The sequence below is a fragment of the Phalacrocorax carbo genome, chromosome 2, assembly GCF_963921805.1.
Source record: "Phalacrocorax carbo chromosome 2, bPhaCar2.1, whole genome shotgun sequence".
In the NCBI taxonomy this organism is placed as follows: domain Eukaryota; kingdom Metazoa; phylum Chordata; class Aves; order Suliformes; family Phalacrocoracidae; genus Phalacrocorax; species Phalacrocorax carbo.
Genome location: NC_087514.1, coordinates 15,849,150 through 15,876,920, shown reverse-complemented (window position 1 = coordinate 15,876,920; position 27,771 = coordinate 15,849,150). Strand labels below are relative to the sequence as shown.

General features: G+C 43.5%; 1 protein-coding gene across 1 annotated transcript in view; it reads right to left on the bottom strand.

The window, feature by feature from the left end:
• Positions 1-1,814: 1,814 nt before the first annotated feature.
• The window catches only part of EXT1 (exostosin glycosyltransferase 1), a 185,115-nt gene continuing 159,158 nt past the window's right edge, over positions 1,815-27,771 (bottom strand). Inside the window, exons 4-11 of the mRNA XM_064442190.1 lie at positions 24,666-24,785; positions 19,532-19,664; positions 18,098-18,216; positions 17,269-17,364; positions 14,433-14,522; positions 10,561-10,721; positions 9,408-9,579; positions 1,815-7,128 (exon numbers count right to left, since the gene is read on the bottom strand). Coding sequence (XP_064298260.1) covers positions 6,943-7,128; positions 9,408-9,579; positions 10,561-10,721; positions 14,433-14,522; positions 17,269-17,364; positions 18,098-18,216; positions 19,532-19,664; positions 24,666-24,785 — 1,077 coding nt within the window. The 3' untranslated portion in view covers positions 1,815-6,942. The remainder of the gene's footprint in view (positions 7,129-9,407; positions 9,580-10,560; positions 10,722-14,432; positions 14,523-17,268; positions 17,365-18,097; positions 18,217-19,531; positions 19,665-24,665; positions 24,786-27,771) is intronic.

Below are 27,771 nucleotides of genomic sequence, written 5' to 3'. Positions count from 1 at the left end.
TACATTTAAAGTTGAACTGAATATGCATTAAGCATTTTGGGCCAGATCTCAGTTCATGTCAGCAAGCAAGTTCCCAGGGAATTCACGGACATGGTTTTGATTTATTCCAGCTAAGAATCAGTTATTAATCCCAGTGTGGTGGGTTAGCAAGCAAAACTGACACCCAGCGTGGGATTTCCCTCACCTAACAGGTACAACACAAAGATCTCCAATGGAGCTTGTTCTTCCTTTACCGACCTTCCAATTTTATCCAACAGAGATGAAGTAGGCACAAGTCTCTGAGGGCCTTGTTCATCTGATTTATTTTGGATTTGAACTCCACTAACTACCAGCCTGTGAGGGGTGCACAGTGATGCAGTGGTTCGGTTCAGCTCAGCATTGTACTTCCGAGACGTCTACCCCGATTTTCCCCGCTTACCTCATTTTGGCGTTGGAGCACACAAACTGGATCCTTTTCAGATGAAACTAAGCTGGAAAATGCAGAAGTACATCTGGCACATTCCATCTCCACATCTAAATTACCCCCTCCGAGATGTGTATAGCGTGGAAGTCAGACTACAGCTCTACACCAGCAGGCCCATACTAATTGCTAATGTGGACAAGAGTCTTCTGGCAGCTCCTGCAGATGAAGCTACCTGCATTTAATCAAATGAATTGCACCCCAAGTTGTTTTGTATAAATAACATGGCCACAATCCAAGAATTCAGGTGTTGAAGGAGTAGGAACACTGTTCTCGGACCGTTTTCAGGGTAATATTTTTTGCTCATTTTCTTGCAGGGAGAAGAAGCCCATAGCCAATATCAAACACCAATGTCTGTTGAGATGCTCTGTTTTAGTGGAAGCCGTAGTGTCTCAGAAAACCAGGAGCAGAGCAGACTCACCTGCATCTTTCAGCCTCTCCCAAAGACACATCAGTGTTCTATGACTGGCAGATCAGATGGGATGACAATATTAAGGGCCTCTCCATGCTCCGGCATGCTCCAGAAAGGATGAGTCCAGCCTGGACATCGCTGATGGGACCAAACGAGAGACTAACTCCTCATATTTACAGGCCATGATCCTGAGCCCTTTGGTGTCATCAGGAACTTTCCCAGCACAGGATTCATCTGATCAGGTGTTGGTATCTGTGCTGCAGGACCTGCCATCAGTGCGCAACCAACACACATGAGGAGCAACTTATCTCATGCTAAAGCCCCTGTCTGAAATGGGTGAGGATAATCCCGAACAATACTTTGTTCTGTCCATTGACTATGCAGGGAGACAGTGAGGTCCAGCTGAGTGCCTTGTAGAGTTAGGTGGGACGAACGCGACCCCCCCGTGACAGTCACAGGCTTCCAATACGCCCCTAACAATAAACATGAGTCAATAAATGAATATATTCTCAGCCTGCAGGGATCAGCCTTCAAAGGCCTCCAGGGTGGTGGAGGGATCCTTTTTGCACATACACATTCACAGTGACTCCTCAATGTCACTGTCGCCTACCAATGACTGCGTCACAACGCAGGGATACTGTCCTGCCACACGCTAGCAACGCAGACCGAATGCCTTTCTGCCCTCAGGTAAGCCAGTAAACACCTGTCAATGTTGCTGGACTAGTTCCCACTGTGTAGAGATGCTACACCACATATATTATCTCTGTAACAGAGGCACAGGATATACATACTTGCTTAGTTCAAGTTGAGGAGAAAGCAGATAAGGAGCCGTTTGCCACGTGTCTCAAGTTCAGGGCAGTTAAACAATCGTGCTCCCAAATTTGCATTCTCAAGAGCACAAGCAAGATTTGTTATTCTACCTCAAAAATAAAAACACACTGCAACAGAAATGTACGTCCTTTATTAACAACTTTTCAAAATAAATCTGAAGAAAAAAAGTCTTTGGTGACACTATCTATAAAAACAACCTATCTTAGATGGTAAACCTATGATGTTATACAGGTTAATGAAGTAAACCAAATTATATGGCTTTTTAATTTCTCATTCTCTCTTTTTTCTCTCACTCACACGCTTGCTTTAGGTTTAATTGCACCATGTTGTCAATAGTCAAACAAAGAGGGAGAAACACTTTAAAAAAGATGTGGCAGCACTATGAAAACATTGGTAATGCATTAGAAAATTTTCTCAAAAATGTACATTTTATACAAAATAAGACTGTATTTTTTGTTTGCTTTTTTGCTTTACATTTCCCCACCTAAGAATTCCCATTTCAGGTTTCCATTCTCATCATCCAAACACTATACATATTTTCTCTCAAAATAAATATACAGGATTATGTACAAGGTCGCAAGGCCCATTGGATCTTCACTAATCCACTGTGAAATAGTCACTAAAAACATCATGAAAGGGTGGGAGGGAGCATCCAAAAGCTTCTGATGAGTCCCATAACCCCCCCTAATTTAACTTCCCCTAATCTAACTCCAACTTAAAAAAATTGTGTGTGAAGACTGTTCAAATAGTGGTATAAAGGCCAGCTTGACTTAGTTTTAAACAAGGGTGAGATGTACAGAATTTTAGAAGATGCGTTTTTATTTCCAGCAGACACCAGCTAAGACCCTGCACGGGGCAGGTCCCTTCTCGGAAGACCCCAGGCCCATCCCTGCGAAATCCCGCTGAAGCCCAGGGAAATGGCTCTGTCAGGCTGACGCCCTTGAAGGCCACATTTCTGCGACAGACAGCAGAGCCAGCCTGGAAGAAAGGAGCAGACCACCAATCCACCCCGTGCGGTAAGAGGATGTTTAGCTGGAGGAATTAATAAAATTGTTGCCAGTCAATACAGATGTTATGACAAACACTGACTAGGCTTTTAGTTTCGATATGGGGGGAGACAGAAAGGAGGACACTGCATTTTACACTGGGAACGTAAAGATTTAAAAAAAATCCACGTGTACTTCTAGCTGTTTCCTTCATTGCTTCAGCGTCAAGTGATTACTTCCATTCTCCAAATGACATATTTTGGTAAATGAGCTATTTTAAAAGGCGCTCATTGGTGAAAGATTAATTTCTTTGTCAAAGTTGGCTCTAAAAAAGAAATTGCAATCTGAAATTGATCAAATCCATGATGTTTTCCAATGGAGAAGATCAAAGCACTCGATAGCCATGCATTAGCACACCAGTGTGTTCACTATGAAATTGTTACAAAGCTTAAACATTCACATCTAGAAAAAGTTATGGTAATAATTAGAGTTTTTCACAAAATAGAAAGAGGCCCAAGGGACCACAAGGAGAGCCAGGCACTTTCTATCTTGGATGTTTGCCCCTATTTTTCTGTCGCGTTTTTCTCATTATGAAACCCTCCTCCAGCAATAGATCTCATTCAAATTATAACCGGGAAGGGTTTCTTTATCTTTTTTTTTCTTCAATAAATTCAATTAAAAATTCATCAGTTCTCCCAAACTCTAATCCCTACTCTTATTCTGTTTTAATGGCATGGATCTATTCACATTCATCCATCCATCTCACCCCTGATTAAATTAAGGTCAGTAACCTTTACGAAAGGCCACATGCGTAACACTCAGTCAAGTCATCAGGCATTCAAGTACCTGTAAAGTAAAGGCTAACATAGCCTGCTGTTAAAGAAAAATAATAAAAAAAAAAACCTACAAAAGGAGCAACAAGGAGTGAACCTTGTTTCAGCACCATCTGAATAAAGGGGAGGGAGAAAATAAAAAAAAAGAACCATTAACTCGCACATAGGACGTGATAAAAAGGTGGTTTCATTCACTAAGGAAACAACACAGCTCTACCCAACACAGATACACATGGGAGGCTCAGAAGCACGCCTACTGTCCTTAGGAGCGCTGGCCGATAACGTGCACATTGAGCGTAACACACCGAGTCTCTAAGCTGGGTCTGCATCCAGCTCTTCCCCTGGGTACCCGGGCTGTGGACACGGAGACCGACGGCCATTCTCGAGGCTGGCCGCGAGGCACATTCTTTCCTAGAGAGACGGCTATGCCTGGGTAACGTGCTGCAAAGAGAAACTCTCCTACCTATCTGCATCCCTTCTGGAGCTAAGCCTCTCATTGTTAGTTGTTTAATTAGCGATCTGTAAACAGAAGGGGCCTTGAATCACATTGAGAGAGAGCTTTAGCACAGTCTCTTTCAGCCACCCCAAAAAGTGACGATAACAGAATGTCAAACAGCTTAAAAGCTTGGCCTGACTCGCTGCACTCCAAAAATGGTTAGCTACTCCTTTTTACTAAAAACCCAACCCACGTGCCCCAGAGTGGCATTAACTAAAACCCAAGCAGAATTGTAATTCTCGTTTTTGTAGGGTCCCCTCTTTCCCTCTCCCTCTCCCTGGCCCCTCTTGCTGGCTGCAGACCATTAACTGCTTCCCAGAGCTGCCGATGCTCCTGTGGACACACCTACGTGCTCGCCTGCAATCAGAGACAGGGGCAAAGCGTGAGCCCTGCCAACCTCATCCAGTGTTTGACACATTCTCCAAAAACTGACTCTAAGGAGAAGGCCTATTCCAGTCCCTGAAAGAGCTGCCTTATCTTCAAGAGGAAAAAGTGGCATAGGAGCTGCTGAGCCATTCACCTTGGAAAAGTCAACCTACTGGACTTCACCTTCCCCTGCAGAACAGCAAGCACAGACCTGAGAGCACAGGGAAGTGAGGGTCAGGTTTTTATGGGATGTGGGGAGTTGAATTAGCAGCTCACCCTACAAAGACAGAGCATAATCTGCTCCCCTTCCTTCCCTGGCCCTGCCTACCTACTCTTGCCACTTTACACATCTCTCCACGTGCCGATTTAACTCTTTAAAATGTCATTTAAAAATCCAATAAATCACTGGACAGTTTCCCATGATTTTAGTGAGTTAAATGGGCTCACAGAAGCATCTGCTGGGCACCAGCATGGCAGAGGGTGTGAGGTGAGGCTGCACGGCCAGGGGCTGGGAGAGCAAAAGGAGGTGGGGGAAAGTGGCACCTTTGGGCAGCGTAAGTCACTAGCTGCAGTCTCACGCATGTTTTGGTAGATTCCTGTAAAGATTTGGTTCAGATTTAACACAAAATGTCAGGAACCTGATGTTCCTGCCCTAACTCGCTGTGCTCTGTTCAAATATTACAATACATATGCAAAGCAAAGCATTCTTTGCAAGTCTTTACATGTCAGGTTGCATCCAAACATTTAGCAATATGTACTTTGCCCTCTTAAAGCCACTTTCTGTTTAGGGATTCTGATCTTACCAGCAAGAGAAATTATTTAGGCCTCACAGCATTCCCTCTACAACCAGTAACTATTACTTTTACAAATGAGGAAACTGAGCATGCCTCAGAATGGGAGCTGCTTAAAGCTGCATAATTAATCGGTGCCCGAGTTGGAATGAAACTGGTGATAATTCTGGTCCACCCTTCCTAGCACTCCAGCTACTCTTCACCCCTGCTACCAGACTTCCTGTTTACAAAAGAATGAGGTATAGAAAGGCTTGCTGGTCTTCTGGGCATTGGCACTAAACCCTCTCGCTGAGACTTTAACAGAGCTCTTGGTCGTGGCGATCGTTACAGAGCACCAAACGCACCTCATCAAAATGTGAGAGTTCAAAACATTTTTAAAGTGCTTGTTTTCTTAGCAAATCAGAATGGCATCTTCCTGACCCAAATCACTGCTTTTGTTTTCATTCTTTAATTGAAAGAAAGATATAAATAAGCAAAACACTACAGAGAAATAAACAACTTGAATATTTCAATTTAAAAATACTTCCTTTTGAAATGACAAAACCATTTTGGAGAGTGAGCAAGGCCGGTATTTCAGGGGCAGGTTTCTTGTCCAAGTTACCCTGCCCCAAATACGCCTGGGAGCACCCGCTGCCACCAGTATCCAGTGTCTGACCACATGCTTTACTTCAGGTGTCAGACCTCCAGGAGGGAATATCTCCACCTACTTGCAATTAAAAAAGAAAAGAGAGAAAAAAAGAAAAGCCCATGCTTTGATTTAATATAAACCAATCTGTTACAGGCCAAATTCCTGCACTGCAAGCGCTAACATGCTTTCTTTTTTTTCCCCTGACATCCCTTTTGCCCTCGGAACAAAACTGTTTCTAGAAATATAGCTGCTGCAGCCAAGCGGTACCAGTGACCCCAGGCAGCGGGGACTCTCGGAGGCTGCGTGTGTCCTGCGTGGCCGCCACGCTGGCCACGCTGTCCGCCCCTGCGGTGCTCACCCACAGGCAGGGCTGTTCGGGATGCACCTCTCCTATCAGAATGCACAACCAGCACTACACCTCTGCTGTGGATGAAGCCGTCCCTGTGCGCCATGTCACCGGTTTGCTCCTTGGCAGTAGTGCTCCTCTCCCATTTCAAGGTAAGGCTGACTGCCTTTAAAAATGGGGTCCCTAACCAAGAGGTTCTACGCTCTCGTCTGGCTCGTTGGGGGCTCTCCAGTTTTCCATCCATCAAGAGGGGTTTTGCCATAGTGGCTGCTACTGGCTTGGGGAAAAAAGGAAAAAAAATTAAAAGGTCATCAGTAAATGAGAAACGTTAATACTTCAGTTCTCTCCTGCTTGTGCTCAGTTTGTTTCTGAACCTGCTGCATTTTCTCCCCATGAGATTCAAGCATTTAACTTTGCAGGGGAAAATGAATGAAAATGGCAATGACAATCAAATGCATGAAAGAAAGAACGGCAGCTTTGAAATATTCACAACCAACACAATTTTGATTAAAGAAAGAACTCTGTTTTTAATAGGTTTTTTTTTTGATCATTAAAAAAGTTTAAACCTGCATAGCAATCATTTCAAAAATAATTATTTAATGTTCCATAATGAAACTGTACACGACCTAGTCTTGAGCGACAGAAGCCTGCCGGGCGGTTCGACGCAGTCCGGAGCAGCGCACCCCCGGTGCTGGGACGCTGCTCGCCGGGGTCGGGCGCTTGCTGTCGGCAGCACAGTCTGGCTCCACACGCCGGCGGCCGCGGGGCGGCTCGGCCCCCTCAGCAGCGCTCCTCAGAGTCGTTCAATGTCTCGGTACTTCTTCCTCAGGATGGAGACCTGGTCTTTAAAGAGGACAGGGTCGAGCCTCATCTGAGAGTGGATCAGCGGCATATAGCCAAACCAGCTGGCAAAAGTGTTCATGCAGCTCTGACGCTGGGCGAAGTGGTCGGGGTCAGCCCAGCGCGAGGCCCGGGACGTCTGCGTGGAGAGGAGAGCAGAAATCAGATGTCGGCCGCAACACACCAAAACGGCGGGAAAGGGCTGGTGCTGCGGCCGGGCTGACGCCATGCTGCAGAGCAGCGTTGGGGCTTGAGAGCGCCTGGCTCTGCGGTAGCTGAAATCTGCTCAGCCGGGGGTTTCAAACCAGTGGAAGGACACCCTGCCCGCAGCAGGAGATGGTGACGGCAGGCTGGCCACCCCTGACTTTAAAAACAGTGCTGAGGGCAGTGCAGCGTTGTGACCTGAGTTTGACCACGAGCCAACCTGACCCGGACCATGACACCCACAACCAGGCCTCCCAAAGCCTGCCAGCACGCTACCTCACCCCATCCCTCACTTTTTATTTTTAAACCCTCAAGCTATTTCAGAGATAGAACAAGTCCTTAAAAACCACCAGGAAAGACAAGAAGGCCATTGCTTTCCACTGGAGGTGCGCATCCTACGTTACATCATGTTAAACTCTGACCTGAGGAAAAAAACATGGTCTTTGAATGCATATGTGCTAAATACTGTGTCCTGATTTTCCAGAGTTCAGGGAAACTAGTTCCTACAGAAGTCCATGAACCTCAGCACTTCTGGAATAATAAGGCCCTAGCAACCCTGAAGCAATTATTATTCTCTATCTGTACCTAAACTACATGTATAAATATAATAAAACTATTATTTAAGATAAACTATGAACGCTGAGAATGCAAGTTTTGTTTTATGCCACTTCTCATGCATCTCTGTATAGCACTTATGTTTCCACTATACTTTAAACACAAATATAAATTCATAAACTCAAAGTGTGTTAACTAAAATGAGAAGAAACCGATAAAGTCAGGGACTTGCCAAGCGAGCTGGGTATCGGACTTGATCTTTGCCCAAGGCCTGTCCAGTGTGGCTCAAGTGGTAGGTTATAAGGTGCATTGCTTACAGGCTCTTGATTATACCGAGCCACTAAAGAGCAAGCAAAAGCATGTTGCTAGAGGATTATAGCAGACATTCTGGCCATTAACAGTGAATTTCCATATGACTATTAATCTCTGTCACAACACTGAGGTTATGTTAATTTTTTATTTGTCTTTCAGGGAATTATGAACATGGTCCATTACATTTCCCAAAGCTGCAGGAACAACTTGTCTTTAGGAGAGAGTTATAGTTCATGGCTGATTCAAGTCACCCGTGCTATAAAAAGAAAAATGACTGCTCAGACTTTGCCAAGCAGCCAAAGCATGGCCCTGTGGAGAGGTGAAGCTCAAACTGGAAGCAATAGGTACTTTCTGGGTGGCACCTTCTTGTTCACAGGTCTCCTGGCTACCCAGGTGAGCCAGAATTGTTGAATGCTACCTATATCTCAGATGAAAGTGCAGTGGCATACAGATAGGGGAGTCTACAAACTGGCATGGCCACTCCCCAGTCAAAGATCCAAGTAATGCTAATAGGAGAAAACGTGAGGGGAAAATAGAGGGCCCCTTCTTTCTCCTGCCCCCTAGTATTCATGGTGCTGTTTGTAGTGAGGATCACAGAAACCATGGCAGCACAGATGGGAGGTTGTTTAGGATTTGCAGGTCTTGCAGGACTCACCTCCCATTGCTCACTCACACAGGGCAGAAGGAAAAGTGTCCCCAGGCTACCACGTATCCCTGTTACTAGAAGGTATACCCATCTCTGCAATGTCAGAGTGCTTATCCTGTAGCTGGAAGAGGATCTAAAGCAAGCATTTCATGGTTGCTAGCGAGTGATGGTGTCACTGTGGGACAAAATGTTCCTTGTGGAAAAAACCACTGGAATATCACAAATTACCTCTGTTGTGACAGTCCAACGTCAGTGCTTGAATCACACTACATACTTTAAAATAGCACAGGGATGACGTTGGTACATTATATTCATTAATAACAATTTAAAATACAAAACCATTCTAGAATTTAGTTCTGCTTCTAGCATTCCATGACTAGGTCTTAGGTCTAGAATATTTAGTTAGAAACCTGGAGTTTAACTGAAATTTGGTCACTGCAATCATCGGTTCCATGAGTTTGGGATCACTGTGAATAACACTGTGTGAGAAAGCTATGAAGACAAGCTGTCATCCACAGCAGATGTTTGCCATTTCTCCTTCTCCTTCATTATAATAAGCATATCTAAAGTCCATTTACAGTTCTGCTGAACCAAAAACTGCAAAACAAATTGACAGAATTGTATCACTCTGTAAGCCTTAGCAGTAAAACCATTATATTATCAATACACCCCAACTGCTAAAACATGTTGTGGATACATACCTGTCCCATCATAGTCTCCTTATACTGTTTTTTCTGTGTTACTTTGATGGGAGGCAATTTTGTCACGGCTGACACCAAAAAATTCATTAGAATGTCCTCACAATTGGCCAGTTGGTCCACCATATTCTTTAGGCTGGCAGGCAGGTAATGAGTGTACAGGTAGTGATAATATCTGGAAACCAACAGCAGTGTTATTAATACAAGTCATTGGGCTTTCAGGGATCACAAACTCCAGGAAATTTCTATCTCAGTTGAGACACAAGTTTTGTACTTAGCTCTGGATATACCACTTCCTTTCTTTGGTCTCATCCTTCAACAAGAAGGGAGAACAAATCAGTATCTCATCAAGACAATAAACAGTGCTAATGGAGAAAGAAAACATGCCTTTTTCGTACGTGGGCTGAAAGAAATAATGCAGACCTAAGCATCAAGATAATGGAGAAGTAGGAAAGAGAGCACTGCGTTGCTATAATGTGACAGACAACATTGATGAATTCATCCGCCACCTCTTCTTTCATTCAGTTGGAGAGAACTCTATAACTGGCCTACTACTGTCCTTATTGTTGAAATTATTCTCCTTTGGGCCTACATCATCCCCTATAGCCTGCCTTCTCCTTTGTGGGGATGTGGTTTAGATACTCCAGAATTTGCTGACTTTCTCCTAAAATCTAGAGAGGTCTGTGGCCTGCTGAAGTCCTAACAATGGGTTTTCTCCAACATGCTGCAACATGCTGATCTGTGACGTGTCTGCTGTACTACATTTCTAGAGTAGCCAGAAGACTCTGCAGCCTGCAGCTGTCAGCCAACACATACCCAGAGCTGGTCTGGAAGTAACCTCCTTTCTGCTATGCTACAGGCCATTCAGCCAAGCAGCTTAATGAATTTGGGAACTCTTTGAAGTGTGTAATTCTTGATGTTAAAAAGAGCAGTCCGACTGCCTCAAAATACAAGTGACTTCAAAGAGACCCAACAAGCGCAATAATGATTACCAGATCCCCAGAGCTAAACCAAGAACTTAAATTATTACCCCATAAAAAGTAGACCCATTTATTATCTTTCCATTTTTTCCCCTCCCCGGAAGAATGTTCTTCACCCCCCACCCCCCTTCACTATTTCATACAGAAGGAGGACAGCAGATGCTTTGGGTTCTTACTTGTGGTAAATAGCAGCTCCTGTCAATACCATGGAATAGTCGTTAGTCCATTTGGAGGTATACCCCCACCTCTCCTTAGTGTTGTCCCAGAAGTGACTGCGAGCAGGGTACCCTACAATCCTCTCTGGAAAACTCTGCCAAACTGTAAAGGCAAAATCCACCTGTGGACAAAGACACAGGCCAAATGAATACCGAAACTTTCAACAAATGTCAACAAACCAAAATATTACCTTGCCACTAATTCGTAATTCAAAATCTTGGAACTGTTGCAAAACATTAATTCTATGTATTCATCAGTAAATTAAACTGACTGCTTGACATTTTGCCCTATAATTATGCACATTTTAATGGTTCCTGTTAAAGGCAGTCTAGAGTATCACAGCATTACATTAACATTTTCAAGCTTGCCCTTTACATATCAAACCTTTCCAAGTCACAGAAAGAATGGGTGTAGGTGCATGTATTTATTCTAAGATGCAATAGAGAGTGGCAACAGCTATGTGGTAAACTGAACCTTTTGCACATCTTTGTGCATCTCGCCTACTATTTCAGTACTGTCAACACAAAGCTTGGAAAATCAGGAGTCATACACCTTAAATTATAAGGGTGGCTCAGTGACATTGAAAAAAAAGCAATCAATGTGGAGTCCTTTTATATTTTCCTCCCGTTTTGAGCCTTTGAGGTAGATGCAGGTCATATTTTTAAGACCGTTTGTGTGTCCAAGGGTTTTAAACATATATCTTAATAAAGAGAGGAAGACAAGATTCCCATGTAGTTAAATGGCTTTAGGAGCCTATACCTTAAGAAAAAAGCTTGACAGTGCATGAGCCACAAGAAGATGTCAAATGCTGCCAATAGTGTTTTTTTATTTTATCGTCTTGCTGTAACTATTTTAATAAGTCAGATCTCTGAGAATTGAAAATGTGACAGGACATTGCTACCCCAGGATCCCGTCAAACAAATCCTGCTGACACTAGGAAAGGGGTGATTGATGTAGTTTGCAGAAGGCTTGTCAGCCCTAGATTTGAAATTAGTTTGGTAAAAATACATATGGAAAGATTTTTATCACTGTAAAGTTGATTGGCAGTCCCTCCACTTCAACTTAGATTTTGGAGCTCAAGCTAGACTGAGGTTTTAAAAAGAGTTAAAGACAATTCTAATTGTCCCAGTCAAACCCAAGAAAACAAGGGCTTTGTTTCTGCACTGCACACCGAGTTCTCTCCAGTACCAGAGGGCCTAAAACGTTGCTCAAAAATGCTTGAAAAACTTTCCACCACCAAGCCAAAGTCAAGGGTGTAGAGGTTAGATAAAGAATAGCTGCTCTGAGAACGGTCACATTTTGTGTGATTACTGTCAGACTTCTCTCATTCACAAGTGTTTTTATGAAACAGAAGAGTCACACATGTACTGGAGCACAAAGTTAGGGACTGCTTATTTTCTTTCAAGTTGTTTCAAGGAATCTGAGGCCAACTAGAAAGACAATGTGCACAAACCAGTTACCGTTGTGATAGTTCTGATCTCATCCAAATCAATACCACATGAAAGAACTAAAGAGATTTTTTCCCTGTAAAGGCCTTTCCCATAAAACGTGACATCTGTTTTCTTTAGAGAAGTCTAAGAATCTCAAACTTAAATAAATAATAAAGCAGCTGCACTCAGTGCCCCCACTTGTGCTTTCAAGTATCTGTCCTTGTACCAGGGAGACACACTTAAGCAACCACCCTAAGAGAAAACATCCTTTATTAAAAACCCCCAGTCGTCATCCTATGTAATTTCCAGCAGCACTACCACTCAGCTGATCAGCAGGAAAAGCCAACCGGGCTGCCAGTCTCTTAAACCCCTGTATCACTTCTGACCCACGTGGATTTCTAATTGCTCCCCAAGCAAATGTCCCTCTGTGTATGTGAAACAGCTCCTCTTACAAGAGGAATTATGTGCCGTTCTGTTGTGAACGGAAAACCTTTACTACGCTAGAGCCAGAGAGAGCAGAGGATGTGCCTGGTGACTGCTCCTCTCAGCAGGAACATGACTGTGTTTGACCATGTTTCTAACTTGGCTTTTCTGGGCCCTGAAGCTTTGCCACAACGACCACCCATGAGCAGCCGGTTTCAAGGGAAGTTTCACACCACACGTTTCATGTCAGAGTTTCAATATGCTGTTTCTTTGCATAAGCTGTATGACAGGGGAAGTGAAGCAATAGAAAGGCCACAGTCCTTCACAGAGAGCCACCAAAGAGAGCTGCTGACCATGGCACCCTGGCAGAAACACGCTGAAGCTGCAAGGCAGGTGCTAGCAAGAACTGGCCAGATGGTTCTCTCTGCAGCAGAGGGGCTATGGGGCTCATTGAGCCAATACCCACCATGCAAACATGCAATATCAGCTGCAAGCTGCTCACAGGATGGAAGAAGCTACAAAGAAATGTGCATGTTTTCTCACACAACAACAAATATTTGTGTTTTAGAATGTTTAGAGTAAAACACAGCCAAGCTGAATGAGAAACACTTTATTTCATATGTGTTCCAGAAGCCTGAAGGACTCCAAAGTTTGGATGATGACCAGTCAAAACAAAAAAAAGCCCCAAATCCTCATGTAATCCACAGGCTGGATTGCTGTAAACACCACCTCAGTGCAACAAAGTCCCTGAGAGTTCCTACGGTGGCCCCCAGGGCAGCTGAGACAGAACCCTTCGTCCTGAGCAACAACCTGCTTAGGAACTCCAGCCCTAGTATAAATGCCTTTTATTGGTTTGGGGGGTTTTCGGCTGTGCAGGGCTCTGTACACAAGTGCTTTGGCAGCAGCCATATTCTTCCTCATCTAGCAGAAACTACCAAGATGCAATCTTGGTATCAAGTAAGTTCAATGCCAACTACTTCTTCCATCTGTGCAGCAGAAGAGGGCTACCATGGCTCCTTCCAGAGCAGTCTAACCACAGCACAACAAATCCGTACTGGGGAGACGAGCAGTTGCAATCTCATCTATTTAAAACAAATTCAGTGACACCTTAGGGTATATAGCAGTGACTGGTGACTAATGTTAGGCATTTCTTCACTGACATATAAGCAGTGGTAGCATCAGGGAAAGATCCCTGACAAAAAAGCATTTTTATAAAGGTGAAGTGGGGAGAAGGGAATGGTCATGAACATGGGGGAAAAAGGGGGAAAACAAACGAAAATTGAGTTTTTCAAGCTATTCCCTGGCCGTCATTAATAATGTATTTCCCAAATATTGCACTCTATATAAACTGTCATCAGTTTCCCCTGTGGTTCGCAGGAGGAGGTTCCAGAAATCAATACTCATCCCAGTTGTAAAAATTGGTTTTCTACAGTATTTTTCTTTTCTTAGCGCTATCTTGCTCTTGGCACAAACACTCCAACACCTAAACTAGCAAAGATCTCCAGTTTTATGGGGCAACAGAATGGTGAGAGAGCATTCCTCAGTGAAATCCTGCATTAGGGTGGCAATGCTGTCTTATGGAGCGACAGCAGTCCCCTGCTGCTGACACCCCTTCCTTCCACACCTACACCCTACTGATAACGTGGGGGGGAAAAAGCTACCCCCATCAGAAATGTGAGAACAGAGTATTAAAGCTGACTGCTCTTGGCTGCCTACACCCGCCTGCAGCTATGTTACTAAAATAATAAAGAACGGAAGAACCATATGCTAATGATGAGCCAATTAACCAGGGTGAAAAGCTCCTCTGATGGCAGGCAGTGGCAGGGTTGCTGAAGCAAGTGCAACACATTAAATCTGAGGAGTGTAGCAGGAAACCTCGTAATATTTGCTCACTGGCAAAGCTGAGAGAAGAGCCTATCTGCTCCGCTCAGGCTGAGCCGAGGAGCCAAGCAAACTCCCAAGACAACAGAGACCCTTACCTCAGTGGTTGAAAGCACGGTGTCCTCATCCAGGCTTAGCACTGCATCTGTCACTATGTTGTCGTAGGGTAGGAAGCGACTGCTCATAACCTGTGGGTATCCAAGGAAGGAAGGGGACAAAAAAAAATCACTTGAAGGACTCATTTTGAAGGAAATACTCCATTTTATTCCTCACTCTTATCTCCTCTTGTCTGAGGCACATCGCATATCTCTGTCTGATAGAAAGGACCCTTCAGCTCAAGAGTGAAAGACTGTCATTTTTGTCACCCCAGCAGTCAGCCTACACCTTCTACCTGAGTACTAATTTCTGAACAGCCCTCCCTCTTTGGAGCAGGCTGCTTTCGTTTTGTGACAAACTGCAATGGTCTGTACCGAGAATTTGATGTACCTACAGCTTCTTTAGGGAGGACATTTTCCCTAGAAGCTTGGACCGTCCCTCCGCTCTCCTGTGGGGTGTTAGGACCAAAGATAATGAACGCTGGGAAGGACTTTGCAGTGTCCATAAGGTTACGCAGCTGGGAAGCCAAGCAGTCCAGGCTGTGTGCGAAGGAGGTTATGCTACCAGGACAGTTCCCCTGTGAAGTGGTACAGCTCCACCTCTGTGCATTGATATTGTATCCACAGGGAGCTGCTGCCAAATGGGGCAATGTCCTCCATCAGAAGAGGAGAATATGCTAAAGGACATGTGTACCAGTTGAGCTCCACCTGCATCAGGAATTATATTGGTATTGTAGCATTTTAAAAAGTCCTGTTCTAAAGTGACATAACTATATACATAAATTCTATATGCAGAGGAAGCTTTTAAAAACTATGGCAGGACAGTTCTTTGAGTAATATGAAATAAATGGAAAAGCAGGATCAAAAAGACAACAGCAAGAAACGAGAATCCGTATGGTTTCTTTAGCAGACTAATTAGCGCCTCTTGAGAACTGACGAATAGTAACAAGGACACAACACTATTTGTTTCCCTCATTTGCTAAGAATAACAGCCTGGCTAGTTAATAAATGTCTTCTCCAATTTATTATGCCAAGAAAACACTACAAAAATCAGGCCCAGTAAGAGGAAATCACTGTATGGAAACATGGACATGGAGAAGTTTTATATATTCCTCATAATGGACTTGGTCAGTTCTGCATCCCCTGCAACATGCTTGGAAGCAAGTTCCTAAATATAAGCCTCGATTCAGAGAAAGCTCTGTCTCTAATCATGAGGTTCACAGTGTCTGTCTGGAGAGCATCCTTTCATCGCTATGATGGCCTCAGCCTGGGGAGGTGGTGGCTGTGAGGGAGAGGTGATCTGGCAGGGGTGGAGGGTTGTGCTTCGCTTAGGTAAAGGCAAAGCAGAGCAAAGAGCCGGCAGGAGACCAGTGTTCTCACCCCAGCTCTTTCACAGATCGTGTAAAATTGCCAAATAGTAACAGTTGGGACTACCCATGCATTTGTTTTTGTAGTTAACACTCCCTTTTGTAAAATGGGTGTGATAATATATTTTGATTTCATGGGGAAGAGTGAAGGTTAGGTAAAGGCAGACCTCTGTTTTCACCTGCACAGTGCGACTGTGCTTGCCAGTTTGTTTCAGTTAAGTCTGAAGATGAAAAGCAGTTCCTTTGTGCAACCTTTGAATTGCACTGCTCTGGCTCTGCAAGCTTTGCCCAAACAAACAGCTTTTCTGCGCAAGAAGCCATTTGGCTTCTCGTTGGGATATTAGAAGGAAGAGACTGTCCACTATAAACACACCTTTGTGTACTCAGGAGACTCATTTGTAATCTAAACAGTGCCTGGGGCCAATTTCTACAAACACTATAAAACTGGTCAGAGATTTTCTCCTCTATCTCACCTCTGCAAGTTTTCCAAAGAGAAAGAAAAAACCCCACAACGTACAAAAGGCTCAGAAATCACTACAGCCTTTCTTGGCCCTGCAGCAACTCTCCTGATATTGTTTACATGGCTAGCTAAGGCAAGAGCCATTAGCTGCCAGCCTTGCAGGCTCTCACTTTCCCCTTGTTAAGGTGACTTGGGGAAAGACCAAAGACAGGGCTATAAATTCAAAATAGGATTGTACAGCCAAAACAACTAAAAGTTCTCTTTGCAAACATAGAGCTCAAGAGCCAGCTGACAGAGATCACAGAGGGCATCAGCCCAAATCTGTCTCAGTCAGGGTCTAGAAGCAAGAAGCCCTGCTTCTCTCAGGCCTGCATTTGGAAAGGAATCATCCACTTCAGCGTGGACTTTAAAAAAAGCCCCATTTCTCATCTGGGTGGTGTCTGTTTTGACTTTGTGGAAGTGCAAAGTGACAAGGGTGACAGTGGTTTTGTTCCCATGCAAATGCCCCTTGTCATTTCTTTTTTTATGGTGGTGGGATGCCATCACTAGCAGCAGTACCCTACAAGGCCATGAGAGAAGGTACTTTTCAAAGGCAGGTTAACACCATTCATTCTTATCTGTTCCTCTGCTTTTGAGTCCACAGATGACCCCTAAGTCTCGCACCTGACTGCTCAAACTCAATGAATCCAGCTGCATCACTACTTCCATGCACCTGCAGAGACATAAATCTCCAAAGATGGTGCCAGTGCTACCTCCTCTCGGGGCCACATATCAAAACCGGGTCCCGCCTGTGAATCTCAGATTCATGGCGTTAATTGGCATGCTGATGAGGCACAGGCCTCATGCATGAAACATGAATCTGTGACCAAGCCAGTACAAAGGGTGAAGGAATAGAAAGGACCTGTCACACACCACTGGGAACTACAGAGCTTTCACCAAAGCAGCTGGAAAAATAAATTTTGGTCCCACTGGAGAATATACACAATCTTTTACCATGCTTCTCTCCACCTACCTTGCTCTCTCCTTCAATGACTATGACAGGCACAGAAGTGGCAGGCCAGCGGTGTTTGGCTGGGAGGGGTTTATCACAATTCCATAAAACAATAATCTGAAAGACAGTATTGGACCATGATCAGAGACCTTTGTGGCAATGGAGTCCAAACCCTAAGGACTCAGATCTCCAGACAGAAATATTAAATTCAAGTTAGGAATATCAAAATCAACAACAATGATACAAATCCGTATAAAAATAATGCTTCCTACAGTAATTTCACCCATCCTGACTATTTACAACGTACAGCCCTCAGGCAAATATAGGCTGGATAAGAACTCAGGAAGTCTCTCTCTCGGGCAGGTCATACGGATGTGGCTGATCTACTTTGGCTCTCGTTAAAGGCTAAATCACTTGTGACACTCCACTGCAAGAGGGTGCTCCTACTGAACCCCCCAGGGTTTCTTTCACAGAAGCCAAAATCCTAGCAGTGCTGAGACTAAGAGCCACAGCAGGAGGAAGGAAGATCATGTAGGGCTCTTGAGGCACAGACATCCTTTTGCAGTTTGCAGCACAAGCAAACCTGATCTTTAAAGTGCAGTCATTATTTTGCCTGCCTCATGAAACAAACGGGTTTAATTACTATCTCTATTCTGCTCCCACTGTATTCAGAATTTTTGTTTCCCATGCATGCAGGTCACAGGCAGCAGAAATCTCAGAGAAAAGAAACACCCTAATTGACACAGGGGTTTGAAACAGGACGGAGAAGATCTGAAGTCAGTAGGCTTTTCACTCCTAGGATAGTAGTTGTGTTTCCACTGTGACTGACAGTCAAAACAGTGCTGCTTACCTGTGCACAGTACTGGGACTTGGCTACAGCAACCAGGAGTTTCAGCACAGGCTGGGATTGGGAAACCAGGGGAGTTACTGCGTGGATAACGGCAGTGAATGTGGAAAGAGGCTTCAGACCTGAAGTGAAGAGATATGTGTTCAGTAGACAAAATTGCCCTGGTTAGTACAGATTAAAGGACGCTGGAGATGTAAAAATAATCTGCACTTAAAGGAAACCTTGCCATGTTTTTTTAGGCCATCTCCTTTCCTCTCGGATACTAGGATACCAGATGCTTCAGAGGAGTTCACACTTCCCTTTAACTCCCACACCCTCTGAAATCCCTGACTCCAACACAATTACGGCCTTTTCTTACTCACTGTTTCCACAGATGTCCTGCAATCTCTTTCTTTCATCCAGTTTGTCCCACAGATAATATTGACATTTAGTTTGTTCAACCAAATGTCTTTCTTGACATGGGCTCTGTTTTGCTGCCTGGCTCTGGATGCTTGGTGTTTTCTACAGATTATCTCCAGAAGCTTGTTCAGTTTCCTCAGTTCCATAACAGCCTCTGTCAGATTTTTGCTCTTTCTGGGTCAATCCCCATCCACATGCATCTTCAGTTACCTCCTGAGCTGACAATTCTGCTTGTATCCTTGCCTTCCATTCTGATATTTTTGTCTTGCTATGATTTCCTTTTCTGCCTGAAATAACAGATCCTATCCTTCATTACTGCTCTTATTCTCATCTAAATTCATCTGTGTGGGGTCATACTCATTTTTCATCAATATTCCCACAGAAACCTTCTCCCTTTTTAACACGGTAACTGTGAATTTTTAGCAGGTGAGCAGTACAGATCCACACAAGTGGGATGGCACAGGCTGAGCCAAAAGCAGCAGCAGTCTGGTAAGCAGGATCACTTCAGCCTGCAGGCACATTCCCCTCCAGAACTCATGGTTTAAGCTCCGCTTCAGGAAAAAGCCATGAACCTAAGCCCTATTCATTCCTTCTCGTGGGATCCATATGAAGACACATAGTATGGAGAATAAATCCATACCAACTATGCACTCCAATAACAACTGTCGTGGGTAAATTACCACTTTTCCAATTTGCCAAGCACAAATAAACAACGAAAGCAAAAAGCTATTCCTCTTATGTGCCCTCAGGCCATGAACGGGTCAGCAACTCGGGCATTAATTACTGGCAACTGAAAAGTACGGAGGGACATAGATTTTTTTAAAACAATCTTTGCAGTTGAGAGGCACATAGCGCATGCTGATGAGTCAGAGACATTCCAGTCTACAGTGGGCAGGGAAGACTGAAACAGGATAAACGAAAGGCATCATTAACTAGAAATGAATGGTAAGTCACTTGGCACATGCTACTCAAAGATCAAATTCCAAATTTCCACTAGAAATTCCAAATACCACTAGATTATAGCAAAGATTCACTCACCGAGATTGGCATAGTAGTAAGGAAAATCTCCCAGATATGAGGAATACTGTGGCAGTACAAATAACCCTCCAGGATGTTTGTTCCATATTAAGCTGTTACGTGATATGTGCTTAAATATTCTGTCCTGAATAATCTGGAAAACAAGGGAGGTGATGATTTTTAAACAGACGGTAACAGTCACTGGTAGAAGCTTCAGGGACTCCAGCTGACTGGAATCATCACCTATTTTGCAAAAAACTGAGGCACACAAATACTAGACATTCCTGCTTAATCGCTTTTAAAATGACACAGAACCTGCACACTTTGACACCACTTCAGCACCTCAGGCTTTGTGCAATAGGTTTCAGAGCATCTCATTAGTCTCTCTGGACATGGGGACCTTGCAATTCATTGCATTTTGTATTTCAAGTCCAATATTTTGTCTATTAGAGTATCTTAGCAGTTGTAAGCCCGATTAGTTCATTGTCAGTTTTACTATCCAGAACTCAGAGAAGATATTTATTTGAGGATGGCACTACAAAGCTCGGTATTATTCTGAGATAACGAGAGCATTCAAAACCACAAAGACTTTCAGCAAATCAGGCTGCACTAATTATTCATTTTGGCTTAATTATAAAGGGATATTAGCATTCAGATACATCAGTGATTCCACATCTCAGTTCTATAACAGTTCCTTGTTGGATGAAACAGAACAAGATCTTTTGGCAACTACAGTCTGTCTTTGTGGGGGGCCACAAACATAGATTCCTAGATTTTTAAGGTCAGAACAGATTGCTAGGTCATCTACTTTATCATCCAGAATACCACAAGCCATAAAAAAAAGATACAAGGCTGTACAATTAATACGTATTTATAAAACTAACTACAGTTATTTCACATCAGATGCCTGTATGCTAGAACAATAGTGGTCCTTACACCAATGGGAGCTTTTTCAAACTTGCTGCAAAGGCATAACAAGATTCAGTGGTGGGAAGCTGTAACCGGACATATTCAACCTCCAAAGAAGATGCAACTTTCTAGGTGCAACCGCTGTTGGGCCACATGTTCTTACAGATTTGCCTTCCCTCAGAGCATCAAACATTGGCAGGTCTGGAGATGCAACATTGCGAAGGTCCAGGGGGTGGTGAAGAAAGGATTTTCCTCTAAGTCAGCTAAGCAGGATTGCCTTGCCTTCTTCTGCAGCTCATCTTCTGTGGTCTCCTACGGAGATCTGGCAGTTCATGCATTGCACAGGGCTCAAGTGACACGAAGTTGGTTCTCCTAACCTAACATCTCTGGCCTTAACACAGGCATATCTGGGTGAAACTCTATGGCTCTGAAGTTGGACTAAATCTGATCCCTCATCATTCATTCTGGCCTTAAAATCTATGGAACTAAGGAAGGTATATATCCACAGCACAGGAAAAACAAAAGCATGCAAAAAGACCCAGCACAAGCTGAACAAAAGCAGCTGCTGGAGTCTAAACAAGCTAAAATCTCTGTAAGCAGCTGAGTTCAGGGACATTGGGTCAATACAGAACATGAATATGTGTTGCCACAAGCAGTGGTTTTCCTGGAATTTTTGATTGCCGTGACAAAAAAACATTAAAACAGCAGTTACATTGTGCTAGACAATCCACATACTGCTAAACTAGGGCAAATGGTAGGTGTTTGCATGCTTGTCTGAATTTTGCCTACAGTCAATTACCATAGCTAATATGCAGTAATTCGCTCACATGCGTAAGTTAATTTTACTTTTTTTTTTTTGACTTGGAATAACAGACTTAGGACTGTATTTCCACCACTGACAAGAGCGTATCTGAATATTTCTGTTTGGAAAATTAGGTGTATCAGCTGACAGATCTCCTGCATGGTAGTGGGGAGAGGAAAAAAAAAAGATGATGACTGCTGTTTCTCCATATTCAAGTTATGCCACTAGACAAAGACAGAACCTAGAAAGTACATATTTTTGAGAGTTTACCACAAAGCCTAAATATTATAGCTCCTTCCTCCTGCTTTCTCAGAAGTGGGGCATAACCAGGTAAGGAGAAGTCTGTGAATTTACATGGTCAGGAGTTTTTCACAGACGGTGGAGTTTTCCATCGCACTGGTAGCCAACAAGGCTGGAGGGGAAACACATGGCTCGCGTGCAGCACTGCCTCGGCGCACCCGGAGCGAGTGCCGCTCTAACACGGAGCAGGCCCCTGGTGCCAGGCACACGCAGCCTTCGGTGCATGTCAGGCACACAAATCTCACCAGCGCAGCTCTGCACCAGGCTGGGGAGTTGGCCTCGGTGATTTATCACAGTTAACAAACGGAAGATTAATTTATCACACTCCTGGTCCACATAAGCAACCTAGCTGTCTGTCATGATAGAGTGAAGAGAAGACAACTTGGCAGAAAGAGAACAGAAAAGCATAAAAAAAGATAACATGGAGGACCAATCAATTAAAATGCAGAGTGTACAGTGTTGCACATATCGCAGAGACAGAAAGCAGCTACACAGTCTCTCCAATGACAAGGCATGACAGGAAGTTTAATCAGAGGAAGGGGTTAGGATCTCTGGTGAGATTTCCCTTTTCTTTTTTGGAATTCATTAATAGTCCAATATTTTGCCTCCCTCATCCTCACACTTCAGAAGGTTCACATATAGCCTTAATCATTGCTGCTTCTCAACATGCCCCAGTCAAGCATCAAACATTTCTTGTCCGTACTTTGTGCTGTCCCTCTCCCCTCCTCTTCCCAAGCGGAGTACTGAGCATGCCGCGCAGGGATTCATGGATGTTTTGGGTTTGTTTTCAGAGAAGACCAAGCTGAAAAAGTGCAGATACACTGGAGCATGTGTCCGGATGGTGTTTGCAGCAGTCCACTGCTGCGCTGCCAGTGCTCCCACTCACCAGCCTGCAGCAGACACTCACGAACACAATTTCCTAACCCACATCATGCCCGTGGCACCGGGCAGCTCCTCTGTGCCTGCAATATGGGGCTGCTGGCCAAATGACTCAAACCTCTCATTTTGGGCTATGAGCTGTTTGGCTTAGGCCACCAAATCCTGTGAGAATATCAAGGACCTTAAAATGTGGTTTAATGTTTTCAGAGGTGTTCAGGATAAAGGGCAGAGAGAGCTGTGATGTCCTTGCAGACACCTGAGTTGGTGAAGACTTTTTCTGTACTGATATCCTCACACATCGACATGTACTGGCACTGCAGTTAGCAGGGAAGTGATTACTCTGATGATATCTAGCAGCATCAGAGCACTCTGACACAACAGCATTATAACAGAAATGGATAACATCCACCAGAAAAAAATAATCCTGCTACGAATTTACTTCTAGGTATCAGATTTTAAAAAAAGGATATAATGCTCGCAAATTTTGGACACCAAAAATCACTCTCAACTGTTTTATTCCTTTCCTAAGGAAAGTTAACTCAGGACTTTACTTAGGCAAGTTGAAATGTGAAATGAGTATCTGTTCATAAGAACAGAATCCCTCTTAGCTGTCTCAAAAAATTTCTGAAAGTCCTGAATTAAAAAATAAACAAAAACCCCCTCAAACCAAAACCACCCTCACAAACAAATGAAAAAACCCAGAACATAACTTCAACACCAGGCATACATTACTCGGTTTCATTAAATTAAACCTTCCAGGAAGATTTTTGTTTTCACTTTAGTTTTTCCCCTCCGAGCGGAAACTCCAGCTTGCTGGCTGCCCAGCTGCTTCAGCTTTATTACAGGTTTTGCTGTCCCCTTGGCACCCACGGCCACATGGGCCTACGTGTCCCAGGGCAGTGCTAAAGACACATCTGTGAGAGTTGCAGCTTGATGCAATGGGCACCAAAGCCATGGAGGCTGCAGGTTACATCCCCTCGAGACCATCCCCAGCACGGGTAGGAGAGAGGCAGCAAAGAGAGCCGTGTGCCCCTCTCCTTTTAGCAATCCCTAACGATAACAAGGTGCGTGTAGGAAAGGGGCAGATGATATACGAGGCACCCTGATTGCCCTTAAAGTACTTCTGAAAGGGTAAATTAGACTGCGAGCACTGGCACGTGGTCTTCCAGCTTTGTTAGTCTATTCCTGGCACGGGCTGTGATAATTATCACTATCTCATCAGTACTTATGGGGATTTTGAGGATGCAGAGCAGTTCCCAACAGGCAGCACAGATGAAGACATGCTCTTCCAGGGGGAGGAGAGCATTGCGAGGATAGCTGTGCCAGGGGCTCCGAAAATGTTCCCTGGCTGGTTTTCTTCACTGGCACAGAAAAACCTAAGGGACTGTCTTGTAGCAGCTGGAGGTAGATCAGCCATGGGCAACCTGTACGGCGGGCAGCAGCACTCATTTGCAGTTTTCAGGGGGAAGCAGGCACAGCGGGAAATGTGGAGCTTTACAACTGTGCACAAACACAGATGCAATTGCAGAAGCATTAGCATAAGACGAATGCATTTGCACCTACAAAGTGAGCCACTTCGTGCGCTAAAAGTGTGTCAAAAATTTATGTGCAAAATTGCAAAACAATTAGAAGAGAAACCTGCTTTTGAAATTGTAGCCTGGGCCCTACTTCTAAAGAGCCTTTCATCTCTCCTCTGTCTCTGAATTCAGAAAGGATTCTCTCCACATTTGAAATGATCTGTCTCCCTGTTCAATAGCAGTCTAATTATGATTATTTATTAATATTTTATAATGATGATCAGGCCTTTCCCTTATCTGGTGTGTGAAGATAAGACACAGTGATTTAAAAGCCCTCCCTTTTCCTTCAGCCAGACCAATAGCCCCATCACAAGGTATCAAAATGTTGGTAGAAAAAGGAAGAGCTTTACAGTAATATTTTTTTCTAAAATGAATTCCAGAAAGGTTTTTTAAAGAAATACATTCACCACCAGTGACAAGGATAGTGATTCATAAGCCATAAAGCCTTGTGAAGGCAAGATCACACATGACAACTTTTCCATGTGTCGCGTAACTACTATTTTTCACTGTGTCAGTCCAATAATGACGAAGGTATTTCCTTAGGAGAGAAAACTTAGCACGATTCTTTCTTCCCAGTGACCAATTGCATGTCACGAAAACCAAGGTCTGACATCGGCTGAGGACAGGAGCAGCTGGACGGGTATGGAAACCTTGCTGCTCGGCAAGGTCCCAGACAATTGTTACTCACCTCTAGTGTAGTCAATACAATCTTCTCAACTGAAGAAAAATAAGCCTCCCACAAGAACTGTGTCTGCTGTCTAAGTGCTAGGATTTTATCCTGATGGATAGACCTGATTGTAGAAGGAATCTGTAATACAAGATGTAATATAGTCAGAAGCTTCAGAAAACAAGGCAATCTCATCAAATTAATATGCTGCTGACAAGCTCTCTCCTGTATTAGCAAGCTGCACAGCTTCAGTGCTCCTGTCCGAAAGAGATGTGCGTGTCAACACTTAAAGCCTTGAAGTAAAATGAATGAGACACAACCCTTTATAACCTTTGGTACTGACTATATGATTTTTTAAAAATCTGCTTTCAGTTTTTGGTTATTTTACCGTAACAAAAGCTCCCTCTCCCCAGCGCTGTGGTGTGGCACAGTAAGGAGCTCCTCCGTACATCCCTCATGCACAAAGCTTTTTGTGGACTAGCATTGTAACAAACTAGTACCTGCAGGTCTTGAAAGTCCAACAATAATCCTCACTCTCAAAGTCTATTAAAGGGATCTGGAATCGCATTTACCGCAGCATGGCAACACTAAGTGCCCTAAAGAAAACATAGCAACATCTTAAGTAAGACTCCAGTTTTTGGGAGCCTGTGGATCAAATTGCATTTTACTAATTGCTGTGGGTGGAACGAATAATGTCTTCCACACCACCCGTTATTCACAAGGGAAAACGCTGCTTGTTGTTTTCCCTTTCCATTAAATCAACACGTTAATTCTGGTATAAGTTGACTTACAAATAAACCCCAAATTGTCCTGCTGCACTGCTTTGCCATTAAAAAAGTGATTGCTCACTGGATCAGAAGGGGAAGGCTTCACTTCTATGTCTCTTCCCATCCCCACATCCCTCTTCCACACTGGAGGAAAACTAATGTACGAACATTTACATACAAGCTACGTATGTCCTTTCTTTAAATTAGGACCTTGACGAAGGCCTCCAGTACACCACTGTGACAACACAAACTGGCTTTATCAAGGGGATTTAACTGCAATTGCTTCAATTACAAGGGCTACTAGCAGCATCAGAAAGGCATCTAGGACACGCTGTTGATTTATGTTAATTTTTTTCTAGCAATGAAGGGTTATGCTTTTGCGCCTACCTTTTTGTGATTTCAGATTAGGCCACCTTGTTCTCAGATGTTCATTCCTCATAAATATTTTACTTAAGTCTTTAGTTGTAAAAGCATAGACCTGGGCTGTGTGTTGCTTTTTGCACATCCCAGCTCATTCTGAAATTTACCCCCACCCCGCCACATCCTGCCCTTTCCCAACCAGAACATGCTTCGCTTATTCCTAAAATATTGCAAGGTGGCAGCGATCATTGTTTGCTTTCACATACTCCTGAATCAAATGATTTCACATGAAATATTTTTCTGAAGAAAATTTGAGATTTTAAGAATTTAGATGTAAAAACTTTCCAAAGAATCAGTAAATTCTTTACTCCATTGTGTACATCCAGGTCTGGACACTGTGTCCAATAGGACCATGCCTCCACAGGGTGCACCCTCTGCTCTCTAGGACCTTTGTCTCTTAGACCTTCATCTTAGAGTCACTGCTAACTTTAATGAGGAATTTGAGCTTTTAAGAGAGTTAGCAAGATGGAACAGAAGAAAATGGTCAGACTTTTGAAGATGATACTTTAAATTCCTTTGCTATAGCCCTTTAGGTAAAATATAGGTCTTTAGGTAAAATATTCTCTGCCAAATTAGTATGAAAGACAGAGCTAAAACCATGTATTAGTACATGTTTTTCTAACTGATCATGTCACTATTCCAGAATGGTAAATAACTGCATCAGATTTAATCTTTTGAGGTGAATGTTCTTTCTTTCCACTGCTTTTCCAATATGTTCCAATAAGTAGAGGGATAATGAACATTACCTGTACTGGCTGTATGTGGATGTGTATTAATCACACCTGGGATCATTATCAACAGCGAACGCACGATCAAAGTCACTTCACAGTGGTGATATGGCATTTTTTCTATAAACTCATTCATTTCATTGCATTATGTGCAACCTTGCGTGTGTGTGCATATGTGTGTGAGCAAGAAGTAAAATCAATACTCATTCCCAACTATGCCTTTTGAAAGGGAAGGCTGCTCTGACTGTGAAGGTTACTGCAAGAAGTTTTCATTTTACCGACCACGCCATGCTTGTGAGTGCCCGCAAACACAGTGCCAAGGTTAAGAAAAAGCCTTGGTGCCTGCTCCAACAGCTGGAAAGAAAAATCAGAGCTCCCATTTTAACTGCATTTGCCTATTAGTTATTAATCTACTTCTCCAGAAAGACAAGTGGGGAAAATGATGTATTAATACTAATCTGGCAGGATTACACTGGAATTATTAGAATGGGATGACGTCTTAATCAAAGGTCATTTCAGTAATAAGTAGGGGGAAGGGAAAAACCACCCTGCACAAATAAATGCAGAAAGGTTGGGTTAAGCTCTCCCTGTGCTATGATGAGGAGAATATGCAAATAAAAACATCAGAGCTGCTCTCAAACAGGAAATGAAAAACTGTAACATAACAAAAACATTTCCCAGAGCAGACATTCAGGCCCTCTGCCAGCTCTTTAAAAACACTGTTAATAACGGTGCAGTAGCTGCTCAATATGGAAGCAGCTGTGAAGAGAACGAATGGCGTGTTACCGGAAAGCATGAAGATCAGCAAATTATTATTATTTAAAGAGAGAAATAATTTTGCTCAGAAAAATGTGCTGTCCACAGAAGCAAAAATCAAATGGCCCTTTTATATTTGCAGCTTGTATCACATTAAGGAGGACAGGCAGCACTTTGCAAGGCTTGCTAGGCCAGCTCTTCACAAATACTTCTTCAGACAAGTAAATAGGCATCTGACGAGATTTTCAAAGGTACTTCATTTTTGGGGTGCCAAGACACCTGCACCTTTGAAGGCTTCTCTCTGTGAATGACAATAGCGTGCCACTTTAGAAATTAGTTAAATACAACCGTAAAAAAACCCACACCCTTTTAGTGGCTACTTAGTGGCTATCCCAGATCTCATGGATCTCAGCTTCATGCTGAGCAATGGCATTTTATCAAATGCTACTCTGGGGA